At 42.1% G+C, this 16,011-nt stretch overlaps 1 protein-coding gene across 10 annotated transcripts in view; it reads left to right on the top strand.

Annotated features, from left to right (window-relative positions):
* The window catches only part of NFAT5 (nuclear factor of activated T cells 5), a 59,738-nt gene that overhangs the window by 42,209 nt on the left and 1,518 nt on the right, over positions 1-16,011 (top strand). For all 10 annotated transcript variants that reach the window (XM_083452400.1, XM_083452402.1, XM_083452408.1 and 7 more), the window contains 9 exons: positions 85-277; positions 1,609-1,799; positions 5,294-5,466; positions 6,908-7,042; positions 7,230-7,282; positions 9,065-9,197; positions 9,592-9,669; positions 11,729-11,874; positions 12,971-15,383. In XM_083452400.1, the coding sequence (XP_083308526.1) occupies positions 85-277; positions 1,609-1,799; positions 5,294-5,466; positions 6,908-7,042; positions 7,230-7,282; positions 9,065-9,197; positions 9,592-9,669; positions 11,729-11,874; positions 12,971-15,383 (3,515 nt within the window). The remainder of the gene's footprint in view (positions 1-84; positions 278-1,608; positions 1,800-5,293; positions 5,467-6,907; positions 7,043-7,229; positions 7,283-9,064; positions 9,198-9,591; positions 9,670-11,728; positions 11,875-12,970; positions 15,384-16,011) is intronic.

The following is a 16,011-nucleotide window of genomic DNA, read 5'->3' as shown; positions in this document are numbered from 1 at the left end:
TCTTCCCCTCCCCACCCCAGTTGTGCTTGTTTTTTAAAGAAAGCCTCTGGTAACTGAAATCACTGGTCTGCTTTAACTCTTTAGAACATCAGAAACCCCAAAAACAACTGGAGGCAAGAAGAGTCCTATGTTATGTGGTCAGTACCCTGGTAAAAGTGAAGGCAAGGAGCTGAAGATAATGGTGCAGCCAGAGACACAGCACAGAGCTCGCTACCTAACTGAGGGCAGTCGGGGCTCGGTGAAAGACAGAACACAACAAGGATTCCCCACCGTAAAGGTAGGCCAATTCAATTTTTGGGGTGGGCCAATTCAGGAGTGTGCTGCCATTTATGGTAAGTGAAAATCCAGTTCTTCACCCCCAGCCAAACCTGACTCTGGCCAAAAGACAAACATACTAGGTCCTCCATGGCATCATGGGTTTCCCTGCAGTGACAAACTGTTGCCAGTGCCACGGTGTGTTTTTCAGTATTGATGTTGTCATTCTAAGTTGTAAATTGCACTAATTTAGAATCTGTGTATATAGTTCCATATTTCTCAGGGATGTGGCTTTTGTGTTGTTTGGAGAGTAGAGGTCTGGATGTTTCTTAGTTTAGTACAGAGCAGCCTTTCTTGTTGAGTGGAGGATGTGTAAATATAGACCAATAGCTGCTCTCAGCAATTAACGGTTAAATGAATGCACAGAGCACTGTCTATGGGGCTGTTCATCAGAAACTAGGCAAGCTGTGATGTAGTGCATCAGAAAAAGGTGTGAGGAAGCCCTCAAAGACTGTGCTAAAACTGAATGGGGCTCTGTACCTACAATGCCTTTCTAACTTTTAGCCTGGCGTATGGACAGACTTTTAGGGCATCAGTGTTTAGCCCCACAGTGCACCAAGGAATTACAAAATGCTATTAATCCAGCTGGTGGGGAAATCATTGCTCTCTGTTTTGCTCATGTTGCCCTTGAATATTTGTGGGTGTTAAACTCTTAATAGAACAAAAAATAGCATGGATTATTTGGGGAGAGATATTTCAATCACTTAACTACATCACTTTCTGAGCAAATATAAAGTTTGAAAGATGTTGTATCTTAATAGTGTACAGACTGAATTGCTTTTATATGTTTTTGTGCATGTACAGTTTCTGAAGAATTTATAATCTAGAAGTGTTTAGGACTGTTTTGTGATGGTGTTTCTGTATTTTATAACTACATGTTTAGAAAGTCCATTAATTTCTAATAGGTTTTTGAAAATGCCACTGTTTCTGAATGGATACATAATTAAATACAATAAACACACTGGAATAAAGATGAAAGGATTTCAGTTTGGGACTAAATTGCACATTTGCTATTTATAAGCAAGGATTCTGATTCCTGCTTGATGGACTCAGGGAAGTATAACTGAGATATTGCACTGGAATTAACTGGAATTAAATTGGTTTAACATAGCCTGAAACAACTGAAGAGTTGAGCTGTTATTTTGGAAAAGAGAAGACTTTCAGTGCACCACTGGGTTTTAACACTAACTAGTGTTCTGATGTTCAAAATACCTTTACATTGTAATATTTGCAAATTATTTGCATTGCCTGTTGTAGTCTATTAACGCTTTCCTCCCTGTTTTATGGTTGTAGCTGGAAGGTCACAATGAGGCTGTGACGCTGCAGGTCTTTGTGGGGAATGACTCTGGTCGGGTGAAACCTCATGGATTCTATCAGGCCTGCAGGGTTACAGGACGAAACACCACACCCTGCAAAGAAGTTGACATAGAGGGTACCACCGTCATTGAGGTGGGCTTGGATCCAAACAACAACATGACCCTGGCGTAAGTCACTGTTTTTCATTGTACTATTTCTGGGTCTCTCAGTGATTCTGTAGCAGCATATTTCCTGCTTTGGATTACCTGACAATTTAAGGTCCCTTTCAGCTCTTTATGATTCTGTTTCTACTCAGATCAGGCATTTTGAATTGCAATAAAAGGCAGTAAATCTGGGAAGTACTTGAATACACTTAAATTATTTCCTGTACATTGGCCCCAATCTAGAGCTCTTGGGATTCTGGTCTGCACAAAATGCATGTAAGCAGACACTTTTGTGTCAGAACGCTAATATGTACAGCATTTCAGTGCATGTAACATCTCCTACTGCTGAAGTTAATGGGGCAGCCCCAGCTTGCCTAGAAATCTGTGAATGTGGAGGAGCCTTTCATGTACCAATACAGTGGTACCTCTGGTTACGAACTTTATTCATTCCGGAGGTCCATTCTTAACCTGAAACCGTTCTTAACCTGAGGTACCACTTTAGCTAATGGAGCCTCCTGTTGCTGCTGCGCCGGTGGTGTGCAATTTCTGTTCTCATCCTGAAGTAAAGTAAACCCGAGGTACTAATTCCAGGTTAGTGGAGTCTGTAACCCGAAGTGTTTGTAACCCAAGGTACCACTGTACATCTTAACAGTTGAATTGGACTACTTACCAGCATGTTGGATGCTAAAAGATAGGCAGTCTGCTCCCTCCTTTGCTTAGGCTGACACATTGTATACAATGAAAACTTTTAAGACCATGTATATAAATATAATGTTTATAAAGCATTTTAGATACGTGGAAATAAGATGAAGAGAATACAAGGCAGGTAGGTGGAAGGCAGGACTAAAGTATGCCTCCCCAGTTAACACTGTGAAAGCTGCCAGTGAACTGGTGGCAAGGCTAGGTGAATGCATCAGCTGTGCTCTTGTCAAAATGCTCTTAACTGGGCTGCTATCTGAAACTAGCAGAGTTTTGTAAGATGAAGTGCTCTCACAGTGCTGGCTCAGTAGCGGTGACTCTGCTGATGAAATAAACAATGCTGTCTTTCAGTGAGCACAAAGCTCTTATAAATTGTCTGCCATGTGGAGCTTTATGTGTGTGCACTAGGAAGTTTTGTATTGCTTGTGACTTGGTCAATCTCTTTTTTTATATATATATTATATTTTTATTAATTTTCAAATACAAAAGGAAATTTATACATTCCATACATCTTAATTACATCTTACTTCTTTTTTTTTTACTTCCCTCAATTTGTCTGCCGTTCCTTCCTATTGTTACTTTTTACACATTTCTGCCCTTTTAACCCTTTCCCCTCACAGAGCTTCCGTAAAGCTTACAAACGTAATTTTATTTTCACTCAGTTTTTGCATATATTGGATAAACTTTTCCCAATCTTCTGTAAATCTTTGATCTCGTCGATTCTGGATCCTTCCTGTCATTCTGTCCAGTTCTGCATAATCAATCATTTTAGTTCTCCATTCTTCTATCGTAGGTAATTCCTCCTGTTTCCATTTCTGGACTTGGTCAATCTCAGCTTCCGTAATGGGATCTGTATTTTGACTCCCTCCCTAAAATGGATCAACCTTTTAATTTAAAAGCTATTGTGGTCTATTGATGGGATATAATAGTGTACTAAGACGAGACCAGATCATTCCTCACCTGTTGGTCCATGTAGCTGGTTTTGAGCTAGGCCTCATCTGTTGAATTGTCTGAAGTGGGAAGAATTGAGACCTATATTACATGATCCTTTTTGTGAAGACCAGTTAGTTAAAGATTTGCCATTTCCTGCTTTGATCATGGGTAGGGCTGGATGGGGGGGCAGTATCAATGAATAAACCTGCAGTTTAAACTCCATGTTTATTTTGACATAGCTGCTGTGGCCCACAGACTAGAGGCAGGTGACACAAAGTTTTTGTCCAATTCTATTCACATGTCAGCGCAAAGCATTTTCCCCCTTTTTGCTTGGGCTTTTGGCCCTTAGTTTGAAGGATTTCTGGCCTCTTGTGGGTGGGGGGCAGGATCTGGACCTGTCTTTTATTTGTATAGATGTGAGTTTTTTTATTGATGTGATTATTTTTATTGGTTTAGTATTTCTGTTCATGTTCACTTTGAGCCATTTTAATGAGTAAAGTGACTAATAAATATTATTAATAATAATGTCGGCGTCATAGTGTAGCTTGAATTTTTTCAAGTATCTGGTGAATAAGAAGTACAGCAGCTTTGTACTTCCCTCTACAGCATTTGAAATAAATTTTCTGCGGCCATCTTGGGTGGGGAAAATGCAGAATGGATATTCTGGGAACCAGAGAGAGTAATTTGAATTGAAAAACTTTTTCGCTTCATTGATGAACTGATTTCTTAGTTCATTGTTTTCTCTGTTTGCTTTATGCAAGCGACAGATGCAAAAGAGTCTCAGAATAGTGACTGGTTGCTCTAGTGATGAGCACTCAGCCAGCCAGCATAATTGGGTTGTCCAGATTCATTGCTCTTCCTTGTCTGCCACCAAATCTGATCTGCCTCAGCTGAATCTGAAGTGCTACTGCCATCTTTTGCTTTTCTGTAAAGATGCTATTTTCCCCTCTGGTATATTTGAATGCATTAGCCAACTCTCTCTGAATATTTAGGATGAATGCATTTTATAACAAATGTTCTGGGGAGGTAGCATTTAGGTGGTTATTTTAGTTTCTGAAAAAAGATATTTTGGAAGTATTTGGCCATAATACAAATTGCTTACTTTGGGCATTGTTGTGGATTCTTGGGTCATGGTTCTTGTTTTTATTTGTGCCAGTTGCATGACAAAGCTTAAAATTATTTCTATTTTCAAACTATTGTACCAAAGAAATTTGTGTATAGGTTTAAGAACCCACCTGCAGCTGTTCTTTGTTAGAGGCACATTGCATGGAAGCCAAATAAACTTTGCGTAAAGCAGCCTCTTTTGGATTTCACACTTCCGTAGTTAAGATTAATTTTCACAGCATAAAATGTTCGCAGCATAAAAATAGAAATTGAAAACACAAAATACATAATAAAAACAAAAACAAAAAAAACCAATACCCCCCTTCTCACAAACACATTTAAAAGAACATTTTAGCTACATTGAATAATATGCAAAGTGATTGCCTGCCATCCTCTTAACACACCTAGTAGGCAAGCTGCTGTGCCCCCTTTTTATGGGAGAGGTGGAGAGAGACTGAAAATGAATTTCCCAAGGCCAGCAAGTGACTGTTTGCCTTAGCAGAGGTATTAGCACACACCTCTCTCCAATTTAAGGCTTGCTCTTTTGACAGTAGCTGTTGCTGCAGAGCTTGGAGGTGAGGGAGCTTTTTGTGGCTGCTTCCATCATCTTTGCAGCTGTAGAGGCACATGCACCTGTAGTGTTTATATGGGCAACTCTCGCTTGGGTTAAATACCCATGTGCCTGGAGACCTAGGAAGTTTGCTGTTTTACATACCTTGGCAAAACTTAAGTGGCCTCTTTGAAAGCAAGTTGGGTAGGTAACTTTAATCTTGTGTTGCTAGGGTGGACTGTGTTGGAATACTGAAACTGAGAAATGCAGATGTTGAAGCTCGAATAGGCATCGCTGGCTCCAAGAAAAAAAGCACTCGGGCCAGGCTAGTGTTCCGTGTTAACATCACTCGGAAGGATGGTTCCATTCTGACCCTGCAGACGCCGTCCTCACCAATTCTGTGCAGTAAGTTGTAAAGTCAAACTCTTTGAGTCCCATCTTGCTGGGGCTTTGGGTCTCCTGTTAATTCAGTTGCCCTGCATTTCATTTTCTGCTTTAATAACAAAATAGAACGAACAACCCAAATAAACCAAATAAATTGCCTAGACCTTAGCTTTCATGTGTGTCTGTGTTGCTAGGAGTCCTCATGCTGCTTTAAATGAAATTACTTTTTCTGTGTAGGCTTATAGCATATCTAATTGGTTCCCTCATTGATCTATTTTCAGTGTTAACCAAAACTTGGGTGTAGGGGATCTGGCCTACATCCAAATTTAACAGTGTGCCCTGTCAATCCACAAGCAGTGCACATAGTTGGAATAGGAGTGTGGCATGTATCATAGGACTTTGGCAAAGGAAAATTACTGTTTCTAGCCTGAGATAGCCTGCTTCTGTGGTTTGAATTATTTGTTGCTGGCTTGAGGCTTAAAACTACAGTTGTGTTTAAAATGCCAACTTTTTGCATCTGGGCAAAATGACTAACTTTTGTGTAATATTGATATAAAGCTTATTTGTATTTGGAAACTTGCTGAAGACTGTATGTACATGTCCAGCCAATTGTTATGGACCTTGTTGTGAGACAAATTTTAAAGGCCTCTAAGATGTTGTTTATGACAGTTGGTTCATTTTTGAAACTCCTTGCACTAGCCCATTTATAAAAGAGAGAACTAGTGCTATTTTACTTCAGTGTTACCTAGGGGGGGAATGCTATGATGAGCACATTCTAGTAGACTACAGTCATGTGCCAATTCCCAGGAGAGTTGCGCTGTGCTTATCTCTGATGAATTAAAGGATGGGCATGCTTTGCTACACCCAAGCAGAATCACTGTAAGTTCTGCTTTCCTATATGCCATGCAAGCCAAATGACGAGCACAATTCAAAGTGTTGGTGTTGACCTTTAAAGCCCTAAACGGCCTCGGTCCAGTATACCTGAAGGAGCGTCTCCACCCCCATCGCTCTACCCGGACACTGAGGTCCAGCACCGAGAGCCTTCTGGCGGTTCCCTCACTGCGAGAAGCCAAGTTACAGGGAACCAGGCAGAGGGCCTTCTCGGTAGTGGCGCCCTCCCTGTGGAACGCCCTCCCATCAGATGTCAAAGAGAACAACAACTACCAGACTTTTAGAAGACATCTGAAGGCAGCCCTGTTTAGGGAAGCTTTTAATGTTTGATGTATCACAGTATTTTAATATTCTTTTGGAAGCCGCCCAGAGTGGCTAGGGAAACCCAGCCAGATGGGCTGGGTATAAATAATAAATTATTATTATTATTATTATTCCAGATTGAGACCTTGGGAGATGATGCCAACTTTTTGCATGTTGTCAGTTAAACCACTTAGAAGCCCATTTTGGCATTAAGTTGCAGGTGTGGGGGTGTATATAATAAATATCCCTTCTCTTTTTCAATTTGTAGCTCAGCCAGCTGGTGTACCAGAGATTCTAAAGAAAAGCCTGCACAGTTGTTCTGTGAAGGGAGAAGAGGAAGTCTTTTTAATTGGCAAGAACTTTCTGAAGGGAACAAAAGTGATCTTTCAAGAGAATATGTCTGGTGAGAACTATACATACATACTCAGGCTGAGAATGGAGGTGAGGGGTGGGAAGACCATTGTGGATGGAGTTGGGCTAACGACTGCCTCTGCAGGTAGCCAAGGAGGTTCTTGTGACCAGCTTCCCTGACAATGAATAAACTTAGCTGAGCTTGTGCAGTAATTCTACTCTCTTTTGCTTTCAAACAGATGAAAACTCTTGGAAAGGGGAAGCAGAAATTGACATGGAGCTGTTTCATCAGGTACATGCTTTTTAAAAATGCACAGAAATCCAGATACAGTGGTGCCTCGCAAGACGAAAAGAATCCGTTCCGTGAGTCTCTTCATCTAGCGGTTTTTTCGTCTTGCAAAGCAAGCCCATTAGCGGATTAGCGCTATTAGCGGTTTAGCGGCTATTAGCGGCTATTAAAGGCTTAAGGGATTAGCGGATTAGCTGCTAAAAGGCTATTAGCAGCTTAGTGCCTTAGAAAAAGGGGGGTAGGGAGCGAAAAAAACACCCCAGGAATCGCAAGACATTTTCGTCTTGCGAAGCAAGCCCATAGCAAATTCGTCCTGCGAAGCACCTCCAAAACGGAAAACCCTTTCGTCTAGCGGGTTTTCCGTCTTGCGAGGCATTCGTCTTGCGGGGCACCACTGTATAAAATCTTCCTTGTTCATAGTTGGGATACAGTTGTTCATTTATGCCTGAGGAATTGCTAAAGAATTTTTCCTCTTATCATATATTTGGAAGGGAGGATTTAGAAAGCATATATGAAGTTGAAATACGAATTCCAAGCACTTTATGCCCAAGTTTAAAAGGGTAAATTTGCTACAAAAGCTGCCTTCATGTGGCTTATTTTTTTGTCAAACAAACCAATAAAAACAAATATACATAATACCATAAATTAAAAACAAAGATAAAATTGTTGAAACTTTTTTTTAAAAAAAAGGTAACCATATAACATGTTTTTTGTGCTCATGCCCTGCTTCCCATGGAGGCATCTGATTGGCCACTGTGAGAACAGGCTGCTGGACTAGTTGGGTCAATGTCTGATCCAGCAAGGTGGTGATTATGTTTTTAAGAATCTAGGGTAAATACAGTTGAGAGTGGAAAAATATCTAGAGCAACCTTTCTCAACCTTGGGTCCCCAGATGTTGTTTGACTACAACTCCCATCATCCCTAGCTACCAGGACCAAACAGACCAAGTTACTATTAATTATTTCTATAAGATTCTGTGATGATAAAGTACCCAAATAAAGATATCATTACTTTTCTATTTTGCATATATGTCATATGCTATTTACTACTTAAAAACAGAATATTTCTGTTTTCCCAATATTTCTGGCTATGATTTAATTTTATAACCTGCTGTTATCATGGATCATAAATTAAGCTTAGGTTTTTGTTGGGTGAGGAAATCATTTCAGATTTAGTCACAAATAATGCACATAAACTGCTGGGTATTATGTCTGCCTCCCCATCCCCAGCAAAGTTATCTATAGAATTTCATATCACAATATGTGGTAATGGCTGTCAACTTTGACAGCTTTAAAAGGAGGCTAGACAAATTAATGGAGAATAAGGTTATTTGTGGCTACATACTACCTCTGGCCTGCTTCTGAATACTACTAGTTGCTGCGGAACCTCAAAATCACCTCCCTGTAGTTATTTCATTGCTGCCACTGCACAACCTAAGTCCCTGACTGGCATTTTGGTGGATGAGCAGTGGAAGCTATAGCAAAGCAAAACAAGGAAACAGTGACTTGCTGTTTATGTGCAGGTTTTCTGAAATTAAGAAGATTGTAATAGCAGAGATAGGAAGATTATGTTGAGTAAAGACTTTTCTCCTGTGTGCTCTCGCTACTGATAGGTATGTTCAAGAGATTCAGCTTTACAATTTGTAGCTGGGTAGATTTCCCAGCAGATCCTTGGTACCTCCAATGCAATCTTTACTTCTTATGATCAGGTCTTGTAGTGTTAGTCTGTGAAGATATAAGTTGGTAAGGTGTCTGCTCTAACAAACTTCTTCTTTTTTGGATTTAGAATCATCTAATTGTGAAGGTGCCGCCATATCACGACCAGCAAATAACTGCCCCGGTTTCTGTGGGGATCTATGTGGTGACCAATGCTGGAAGATCACATGACATACAGCCATTTACTTACACTCCTGATACATGTATGTTGAAAATGATGAAGCTGTAGAGATGGCCCTTGGCAAATACTTCTGCACAGTTTTTCTTGTATTTAATTGTTATAGCTTTGGAAGAGGCTGAGGAAGAAAGCAAGACTGTTGGGTGGGCAACACCTCTTGCACTACTTGACCTGATAGCTGCACACCAGGGACGTGCTCTCATTCTTTGAAGAGAGCCTGTCTCTCTGAAGCTTGAAGGGTTTATGGGAGGAAGATGAGTTTGGGGCTACACCGTATTACAAAGACCTGAGTTAAGGTCTCCCCCACCACTGCGCACATGAAAATAGAGATAAACCTTTAAAATGTACCTTTCACCTTACGGGGGAACACTTTGCTTTACATCTGTTCTGAAAGTCAACAGTGTCTTTTGCATTTGCAGCTGGTACTCTGAATGTGAACGTGAAGCAGGAAATACCCAGTCCAACCCAGCCTTGCTCTTTTGATGATGCTATCAAAGGTATCTAATTCTTAGCAGTGGTATTAATCTCTTTGAGTTCTAACTTACACCAATTTTCTGCAGACCTTTCAGAGAGATTTTCGTAAGAGCTTTATTGTGATCACAAATTAAGAGTGTAGTCCTTTGCATGTCAACTCAGAAGTAAATCGCTTTGAGCTCAGGGGGGCTTACTCTTAAGTAAGTGTGCATATGATTGCAGCCTAAGACTCCTGGTCGCAGAGACAGTGGTATATGCTGGGGCTTTAATCTTGCAATTACTCTAGTGTTGCTGTTTCTAATACATATTAATTCCACAAGTGGTTAAAAGTCCTGACTAAACATGAAGTTAGTGCAGATAACTTTCTAAACTGTTTCATGAAAATGTTGACATAAGAGTTGTATTGCTAGTGCAAAGCTCACCACTCAAATAAAAATAGAGAATAAATTATTCATAGTACTTGCTTTGCAGTTGTCTTTACTACTCTGTGTGTACTATAGTGGCAGGCCCTGTTGATTTGTGTGCTCTTACTAAGTGAATTGTTTGCTGAAGCTAATTAAATTTCAGAAGCTGCTCAAGAGCATGTGTTTTTGAAGCAAAGCAGCATAAATAGTAAGGTCATGAGTTCGTCAGGCTTCCAGGGCTGCAGCTGGAAAAGATTCAGCATAGCTGTTCTGGAATGTTTCCAACTCACTAGGAACAGGAGATGTTCTCATACATTCACTGATTATTTGTCGATTTAGCTCAGCAGTTTCTACATTGATTGGCAGCAGTTCTTCAGAGTCACAGACGGGATTCTTTCCCAGTCCTACCTAGAGATGGTGGGGATTAGACCTGGGACCTTCTGCATGCAGAGCAGCTACCATTGAATTTATGACACTTCTCCAATCTTGGCTTCAATTTTGCATTTGAGTGTTTCCCATTGGGCTTGTATGTGTAGGGCATATTCGTTCTTTCTCCAGAACTAATTTATGTATTGACCAGTATAATTGTGTGACTTGGCCTACATGAAGTGTGTGATGATAAATGTGGCAGTGTTGTACTTAGTTTGTTCTTCGTTATGCTTTGAGTCAAATATTTCACCCACTTTTCTGTGCACAGGATTATGTTTTTGATCCCAATTCATCCCTTCTCCTTTCCTTGTATCAGCCTGGAATTCTTGCAGTTAATTACATATGCTTCATCAGTCACAGTGAAATGCTGATGCCATTTGGCTCAAACAACTGGTGCTCATCACTTGCAGGCTTGTACAAGTTGTTTGTTGGATTATTTCTATAGAAAACAATTCTTCAGCTGATAAAAGACACTTGCAAATTACTGCTATTTCCTTCATGCCCTTATTTTACTACTTTCACCTTTACTTAAAACCCTTAATATAAGCAAGAAGTTGAACATTTGATGTGTTCTGGCAAAAGCTGATGCAATTTGAAAGAACAGAATGGGGAAACTTGGTGGCTTGCAAATGGATGGACATCAGAGATCAGGGTGATTTTTCCTGTAATAGCAACTTTATGGCTCTTCAGAAGATGAGCTGTCGCTCAGTGGTAGACCATCTGATTTGTATACAGAAGGTCCCAGTTTCAATCCTTGTCACCTCTAGGTAGCGCTTGGAAAGTTTACTGTCTGAAACCCTGGAAAACCATTAGTAAAGCTAAAGTACTGTAGATGGACTAATGGTCTCACTCTGTATAAGGCAACTTCCTAGATCCCTGTTTGGTAAGGAGAGCTGAAAGCATCAATATTACTCTTTCCATCAAATTACTCACAAAACAATCTTGTAGCATCTTAAAGATGAACACACTTACTGTGGAATAATGGGCTTGAGATCACTTTGTCAAATGTGAGTTGCCACATGGCCTTGTATTTGTTGTAGCATACTAGTATAGTCCTTGCCATATAGGGACTTATTTTACCAGATGTATAAATACTCTGTGGCAGTGCTATGTATTCAGATGCTTGTTGCTGTTTACAACCTAATTTCTGGAGAGTGGAGGGGTAGCCCTAGCAACCAGTCCTCTTATTCTCAGTCCCTGTGGCTATCCTTCAGGACACCAGTAAGACTGTGTTTGTTCTCTGCTGCAGTGAACACCAGTGGCTGTAACCTGGACAAGGTAAATATTCTTCCCAGTGCCTTGATAACGCCACTCAGGCCAAACAGTGTGATCAAGAGTGAAGAGGGTGCTCCCATGGCACTTACAGCTGAAAAAAGGGCTCCTCCAGTCTTTAAGGTAAGTGGTGGCATAGAGAGCTGGTGATTGGGGGGGGGGTTCTGCAAAACTTTTATTTGACAAAACTTTTATTAAAAGATCAACTCTACCCCTCAAGTTAATGATCTCTCAGACACGAGCTTTCCTCTTCCCACTGCTCTCTGAGCCCAAGAGTGTCTGGATTATCATTTTGCTAAATGCATACCATGCTGAGTGCTGAATGGTTGGTAAAACGGCATCCACCACAGCCTTCTTTTGCAGCCTAACTTGTTGCAGCTGAAACAAGATGTGGTGTGGGTCTTCCATTGAGTGCTTTACTTTGATGTTGAACCAGTCAATTTCACCCTTTCTGACAAAGATAATCAGATTCCTGATTCAGGGATTTGATATCTTTTTCTTGGGCTCTCTTGATTTTATTGTGATCAACTACAAATCTGTGGTGAGCTGTGGTGAGCTGGTCAACAGCATATCTAATGCCCTGCATAGCAAAATTATTTATTTCTAATATGTTGTACTCTGTCTTTTTATTCAAAGTGGAAGGTGTAGTTGATTTTTCTATTGCCAGTTCATAACTTCCATCATTTCCACCTTGGCTATTATTCATTTCTATCAGCCAAAAAAATTATTTCATTTGATGGTATTGAAGCATCCTGCTTACTTCTCTGCTTATATTTAGTAAGCCGCCTTCTTGCTGCTTGTGCTTTTTTAATTGTCCATTATGCGGGGTCATATATAACTGCAAGTACTTGGCAATCATGTTTTATGATACTCAATTTTACACACATTTTTACATATTTTTTATAAGAAGCTAAAATTTATTGGAAGTTGTACAAAAACAAAAGGTCAATATTTTATGTCGTTAGTTGCCAAGTAAAACTAAATCATATTAATTTAATCAAAATATCTTTTGAATTTCCAAGTCATTTTACAACTTTTTAGCACCCCTCATTTTTGGAATTTGTAAGTTGAAAAATTCAACGTGCCTTAATGGGATAGGGATCCAATGTTGCAGTTGGTGTGGTTTAAATGTTAAACAGTTTTCAGAGTGTTGTTTCATTGAGGCACCATGGAAGCTTATGATTGTTCTGTCTTATTACTGTGTGCTTTCCCCCCTCAGGCAACAAGTGTAGTTGGACCACCCCAAGCCACATTGGAAACCAACATGTCCAGTATATTGGGCAATGGCACTTTCTCCTCTTCTGCTTCTCACTTAGCACCAGAGAGTGAAAATCAGCAGCTGCAGCCAAAGTTATATACTCCAGAGGCAATGCCCTCCCTCCAGGCACAGGACCTTGCCCAGCCTGGCAGCTTCCCTGCAGGTTCTGGTCCCAATCAGCTGCAAAACAGTGACACCTTGTTGCAGCAGGCATCCCAGTTCCCCACCAGGGAGTCCCAGCCGAGAGAGGTGTTGCAGCCAGACAGTGCAGTCATGACTTTGTCTCAGTTGACGGAGGCGTCCCAGCAGCAGTCACCACTCCAGGAATCGGCACAAGTGTTGCAGCAGCAGATGTCGTCAAACCTTTTCTCATCGGCCAGCAGTGTGAGTCAGCTGCAGAACACAATTCAACAACTGCAAGCAGGGAACTTTCAGTCTAGCACTGGCAGCAGCAACCATGGAAGTGTAGATTTGGTCCAGCAGGTCCTGGAAGCCCAGCAGCAGCTGTCCTCTGTCTTGTTCTCTGGGTCTGACAATGAGGATGTTCAAGAGCAAATCAATGTAGAGATTTTTCAGCAGGTTAGCCAGATCCAAAATGGAGTCAGCCAAGGGATGTTTTCCTCCTCTGACACTGTCCATTCAAGGGCTGAGGACCTTCTCTCTGGGAGAAGTGAGAATGTCCATCCACAACCTGAAAGTTCTTTGTCCAGCCAGCAGCAGCAACAGCAGCAGCAGCAGCAGCAACAGCAAGCAATGGAGACTTCTGCAGCTATGGTGATTGAGATTCAGCAAGGCCTCTGCCAGGCAGCAAGTCAGATGCAGTCTGACATGTTCTCAACCTCCTCTTCGGGAAATAGAAACATCCAGCAGTCCCCAGTGTACCAACAAACTTCTCACCTGATGGGTGCACTGACAACAAATGAAGACATACAGATGCAGTGTGAGCTATTCTCACCCACCAATGTTTCTGGTAATGAAGCTGGTACTCCATCGCAGCAGCAGCAGCAGCAACAGCAGCAGCAGCAGCAAGTGGTGCCTGCCAACGGCCCTTCCATGTTTCAGTCTTCTGGCTCTGCCGAAGGTGAAGAAGCTTCAGGTCAGACCAAACAGATGCAGAACAATGTATTTCAAGCTATGGTTCAAATGCAGCACAGCGGGGAGAACCAGGCGCAGGTCAGCCTCTTCTCCTCCTCAGAAAGCATGATGGCCGTTCAGGACAATGGAACACAGCAGCAACAGCAGCAAACTGGGAGCCTCTTTCAGCAGAGTGGGGAGTTGATGTCTCTCCAGTCTGGAAGCTTCTTGCAGCAGGCTCCCCATTCACAGGCTCAGCTTTTTCACTCACAGAGCCCTATTGGGGATGCTCAGAACATCTCGCAGGAGACCCAAAGTGCTCTCTTCCACAGCCAGAGCTCTGCCTCTTCCTCAGAGCAGCTGCAGCCTCCAATGTTCCACTCCCAGAGTCCCATGGGTGTGGTTCAGGACCAGCAGGGAAGCAACCTATTCCTTCCCCAGAGCTCAGTTGCACAGGAGGAACAGATGCCCTTCTTTGCCACACAGAATTCCATTTCTCCGCTGCAGACATCTGCCAATGCTGAGCAGCAGTCGACATTCCAGCAGCAGCAGGCTCAGCTCTCACACCTCCAGAGCCCTATGCTTGCCCAAGAGCAGTCCCAGCAACAGCAGCAGAGCATGTTCCAATCACAGGTGCCCCAAAACCAGCAAGGAGCCATGTTCCAACCACAGCATTCTATGGTGGCTCTTCAGAACAGCACACCCTCCCAAGAGCAGCAGCAGCAGCAGAATTTGAGGTTCAGCAATCAGAATTCCATGGGTCCTATGACATCTCAGAAGCAGAACATGATGTACAACCCAAACCCTAACCCAATGGCCAGCCAGGAGCAGCAGCAGCAGCAACAACAGCAGCAACAACAACAAAGCCAGTCTCTCTTCCACCCACAAAGCAGCATGGCACCAATGAATCAGGATCAGCAACCCATGCAGTTTCAGAACCAGAGCCCAGGGTCTAATCAAGCTGAGTCACAGCAGCAGCCTGCCTTATTCCACAACTCACCCCAGATCCAGCTAGTCCAAGGATCCTCCAGCTCTCAGGAGCAACCTGTCACCCTCTTCATATCATCGACTTCCATGTCTGCCTTGCAAAACAGCATGAACCAGCAAGAGTTGCAGCAGCCCCCCCACTACTCTTCACCAAACAATATGGCTGGCATCCAGGGAGCTTCTTCACCCCCGCAGCAGCAGCAGGCTGCTTTGTTCCATAACACACCTGGAAGTGGTTCCATGAACCAGCTGCAGAACTCCTCCGCTTCATCTCGGCAGACCTCTGGAATATTCCTGTTTGGCATCCAAGATAGTAAGTACAGAGTATCCAGAATTGCCATTAGTGCTTTCTTCCCTTTGTGAAGCTTGTGTTGGAGGCCACATCTGTGCAGCTGTGAAAAACTATCTAAAATTGTGTTGAATTATGACTTTCTTTGTAAAGCCCATATAATCTGGGAACACACTACAGTGTTAACAGCAATTTTGACATAGACTGCTTACAGTCTAAAGCAAGGATGGGGAACTTGTGGTCCTCCAGATGGAGTTGGACTCCAACTCCCCCCATCAGGCCCAGCCAGTATAAAAGTCAGTGATCAGTATAAATGTGTACAAAAGCATCCAAATCCAATTTGTTCACTCAGTGGCATTTATGTAGCATTTTCCCAGAAGTAGAGATTCTGTAACTGTGGCAGAGCTGCTGTAAACCTATCTGCATGCTTTCAGAGCATAGCACAGCACATAATATGGTGGGGGAAAGCTCTCTAGCTATGCAGTAGATTTTATATATAGACAAAGAAGAATGAGCCAAAGGGCCTGTTAACTTCGTATGAGATGCTTTGTGCATCTGTCGGTGTCTGACTTCTTTCTACTGGTTTCTTGGGATACCAGCACCCTGATCCTAAATGCCTTAGGGGAAAATGCTCTGTGGGGACACTCTAGAT

This window comes from Podarcis tiliguerta, assembly GCF_965153285.1.
Source record: "Podarcis tiliguerta genome assembly, chromosome: 8".
NCBI lineage: Eukaryota > Metazoa > Chordata > Lepidosauria > Squamata > Lacertidae > Podarcis > Podarcis tiliguerta.
The sequence above is the reverse complement of the archived record's forward strand: the minus strand, read 5'-3'. Positions and strand labels throughout refer to the sequence as shown.